Here is a 3,930-nt window from a genome sequence, read left to right on the forward strand (position 1 = left end):
TGTATGTATCTATGTAGTGTATATATCTATGTAGTGTATGTATCTATGTAGTGTATGTATCTATGTTGTGTATATATCTATGTAGTGTATGTATCTATGTAGTGTATATATCTATGTAGTTTATATATCTATGTAGTGTATATATCTATGTAGTGTATGTATCTATGTAGTGTATATATCTATGTAGTGTATGTATCTATGTAGTGTATATATCTATGTAGTGTATATATCTATGTAGTGTATGTATCTATGTAGTGTATACATCTATGTAGTGTATACATCTATGTAGTTTATATATCTATGTAGTGTATATATCTATGTAGTTTATATATCTATGTAGTGTATATATCTATGTAGTTTATATATCTATGTAGTGTATATATCTATGTAGTGTATGTATCTATGTAGTGTATGTATCTATGTAGTTTATATATCTATGTAGTGTATATATCTATGTAGTGTATATATCTATGTAGTTTATATATCTATGTAGTGTATATATCTATGTAGTGTATATATCTATGTAGTGTATGTATCTATGTAGTTTATATATCTATGTAGTGTATATATCTATGTAGTTTATATATCTATGTAGTGTATATATCTATGTAGTTTATATATCTATGTAGTGTATATATCTATGTAGTTTATATATCTATGTAGTGTATATATCTATGTAGTGTATGTATCTATGTAGTGTATGTATCTATGTAGTTTATATATCTATGTAGTGTATATATCTATGTAGTGTATATATCTATGTAGTTTATATATCTATGTAGTGTATGTATCTATGTAGTGTATGTATCTATGTAGTGTATGTATCTATGTAGTGTATATATCTATGTAGTGTATGTATCTATGTAGTGTATATATCTATGTAGTGTATATATCTATGTAGTTTATATATCTATGTAGTGTATATATCTATGTAGTGTATATATCTATGTAGTTTATATATCTATGTAGTGTATATATCTATGTAGTTTATATATCTATGTAGTGTATATATCTATGTAGTTTATATATCTATGTAGTGTATATATCTATGTAGTGTATGTATCTATGTAGTGTATGTATCTATGTAGTTTATATATCTATGTAGTGTATATATCTATGTAGTTTATATATCTATGTAGTGTATATATCTATGTAGTGTATGTATCTATGTAGTGTATATATCTATGTAGTGTATATATCTATGTAGTGTATATATCTATGTAGTTTATATATCTATGTAGTGTATGTATCTATGTAGTGTATGTATCTATGTAGTGTATATATCTATGTAGTGTATATATCTATGTAGTGTATATATCTATGTAGTGTATATATCTATGGTTTGACCAGTTAGCCTTATCAATAGCTCCGAGCTCGTGTATGTTTCAAGGCCTTCGTCCCGAAGGGGCAACACGGCGGATCCAGATTCTAATTTAGTCCGCGGTTTTGGGCCTAACGAGGAGCCCCAGGCCACAGAGCGAGTGCGCATGCGCGGAGATGCTGCAGTGTAAAAAACAGATATTCTTATATTAATTTAATGCGGCTAAAAGTGTTCTAAATTAACTGTTATTGTTTATATAAATCTGCAAGATATATTCTATTGTTTAGATTCTAATATGACGTAATCTATCAATTTTATTTTTTAATTTAATAGGAAAATGTTTCGGATTTTGTCGTTATTTAATAATTGTATTTTTTAATTTAATAGGAAAATGTTTCGGCTTATTTAATAATTGTATTTTTTTTGTGTGTTTGTTTTTTCGGACACGTTAAATCCTAAACTCATCAAAATACATCTCCCATAATTCCGTGTTTCAGAGTTTACTTCCGGTTGATCGGGTCTAACTGTGTGACCCATCAGCGAACAGGACAGAGAAGGTGAGAGAGTTTATAACCTAATATAACACTATATTACACAATAAATCATATTACACCACTTTAATGAGCAGAGTTTAATCAAAACAAACATATAATTTCCGTCCTGTGTGTGATTAGACACAGAATTCTTCACTAATGTTCGGACATTAAATGGTAGGAGCCACTTCCGGTTTGAGACACTTTTATTTTTAAAAGTTTTATTCATAAATGTGTTTGTGTTAAACAAAAAAAACCTGTAAATTTCTGTAAAATTAATCCCTCGGATGTATAAGAAGGTTTGAGTTTAAACTCAAATGAAGAAGCAATAAAGTATAATGACTTATTCCACAGTTCTGCTCTCTGATTGGTCAGAAGCTGTTGATTAATTCTCTCTAACAGCAGCTTTATGTTAATGTACTCAGTGTGATTCTCTGTGGTTTCTATAGTAACAGATGATTAACACGGACGTGTACAGCACTTAGCAGTCAGGAGTAAAACTGGAACTGTATGTTTTCTGACATCTGAGTGAGAGGAACTGAACACGAGCTGTTAGAATAAATAATGCAGTAAACATGTTCCTTCATGTTTGATAAAAGTTTCTTGTGGTGTTTTTCTGTATTCCTGAGTGTTGTAGTGTGTTCAGGTGCTGCTCTGCTCTCCTCATGCCCCTGCAGGTGACATGGCCGTTCCCACAGTGCCCCAGCCTGGGCTGGAGGATCTCCAGCTCGATTGTGATGGGCTTGGTGGGATCATACAGCTACCTGTGGACCAGTGAGCCCCGTTTTCTTCTCTACACATTCATTCTGACTGCCTGCTGTTCTGTTTAAAACTCTCTCTGACCACATGACCTTCTGTCCTTAGAGTATATGAACTCTGTGTCAGTGCACAACAAGGAAGTTTTGCTGGATCTTCTGGATGAACGGCCTCGAGATACGCCCCTCATCACTGTGTCTAATCACCGGTCCTGCATGGATGACCCGCACATCTGGGGTGGGTGCAGTCGTGTAGATGAGACGGTTAGTGGAGCTGAACAGAGGAGTAACGTAGATTTGTCAGGTTGATGGGTCACATTGTGGAGTGTGAGAGAAATCAGGTGCAGGAGTGTTGGGTAAAGGGGTCAGGGTCAAAGGATAAGAATAGAAAAGTTCTTTCACAGTGTTTTAATAATGATTAAAAAAATAACGTTCATTTTGAATAGACTAGCTGGAAACAACATCATGTAAGTTACAGAGAAGAAAAGTAAACAAGAAACACGGTAAACATGGTGCATTCTTACAGGGGTGTTAAAGCTTCGGCAGCTGTGGAACTGGAAGAGAATGAGATGGTGAGTAAAGAGTCTGGGAAACATCAAAGAGAAGAAGAATGATTAGCATAATAATAATAATCAGTAGTATTACTGTTGTTATAATGCACTGAATATTTAAACTTTTAGAAAGTAGTTAGTTGCAAACTGAAATATTAAATACGGTGCGTTTTCCTGCTCAGGACCCCGACGGCATCTGATATTTGCTTCACAAGGGAATTCCACTCTCAATTTTTCAGCAGAGGGAAGTGTGTCCCAGTGGTCCGAGGTGGTTCAAAGTCATATATCTTTTTATACTCCTTTAAAGAGGCAATATGTAATACTGGAACCTGTATTTATACTGATGCTTGTTTAAAGCTGCAGTGTGCAATGTTTCTATACTTATATTCTCCTTTAAAAGGGGCAGTATGTAATGTCCGAAGGTGTTTCTGTAGACATAAAAGGATTAGAAAAACCTGATTCTCACTAAAGTGGATCTCAGTGGTCTCTTTATTCCAAACCTATGTTTACATTTTCCTGCCCTGAAATTAACTCCACCCCCAGCTGTAATATCACAAGTTATTGCTAATGGACAAGGGACGGGGCTAATGTGTTTATTGTATGTGTTGAAGTGCTTGTTATTACTTCTATGGCTAAATGCTACACACAGCTGCTTTAATGATGGCGCTCTCGTGCGGCTGTGATTGATGTTTAGGTGATGGAGTGAATCAGAGAGGAATGGACTTCCTGCTAGAGAAACTCAATCAGGGCGACTGGGTCCATATATTTCC

At 34.0% G+C, this 3,930-nt stretch overlaps 1 protein-coding gene across 2 annotated transcripts in view; it reads left to right on the forward strand.

Annotated features, from left to right (window-relative positions):
• The first annotated feature begins 1,780 nt into the window (after nucleotides 1–1,780).
• tafazzin (tafazzin, phospholipid-lysophospholipid transacylase) overlaps nucleotides 1,781–3,930 on the forward strand; it is a 4,065-nt gene continuing 1,915 nt past the window's right edge. The window contains exons 1-6 of one of the 2 annotated variants that reach the window (XM_060894647.1): nucleotides 1,782–1,878; nucleotides 2,492–2,628; nucleotides 2,719–2,847; nucleotides 3,136–3,181; nucleotides 3,343–3,428; nucleotides 3,855–3,930. The exon at nucleotides 3,855–3,930 is cut by the window's right edge and continues 5 nt beyond it. In XM_060894647.1, coding sequence (XP_060750630.1) covers nucleotides 2,520–2,628; nucleotides 2,719–2,847; nucleotides 3,136–3,181; nucleotides 3,343–3,428; nucleotides 3,855–3,930 — 446 coding nt within the window. In that variant the 5' untranslated portion in view covers nucleotides 1,782–1,878; nucleotides 2,492–2,519. Of the gene's footprint in view, nucleotides 1,879–2,491; nucleotides 2,629–2,718; nucleotides 2,848–3,135; nucleotides 3,182–3,342; nucleotides 3,429–3,854 lie in introns of both variants that reach the window. The other variant, XM_060894648.1, reaches the window with a different exon arrangement.

This window comes from Tachysurus vachellii, chromosome 19, assembly GCF_030014155.1.
Source record: "Tachysurus vachellii isolate PV-2020 chromosome 19, HZAU_Pvac_v1, whole genome shotgun sequence".
In the NCBI taxonomy this organism is placed as follows: domain Eukaryota; kingdom Metazoa; phylum Chordata; class Actinopteri; order Siluriformes; family Bagridae; genus Tachysurus; species Tachysurus vachellii.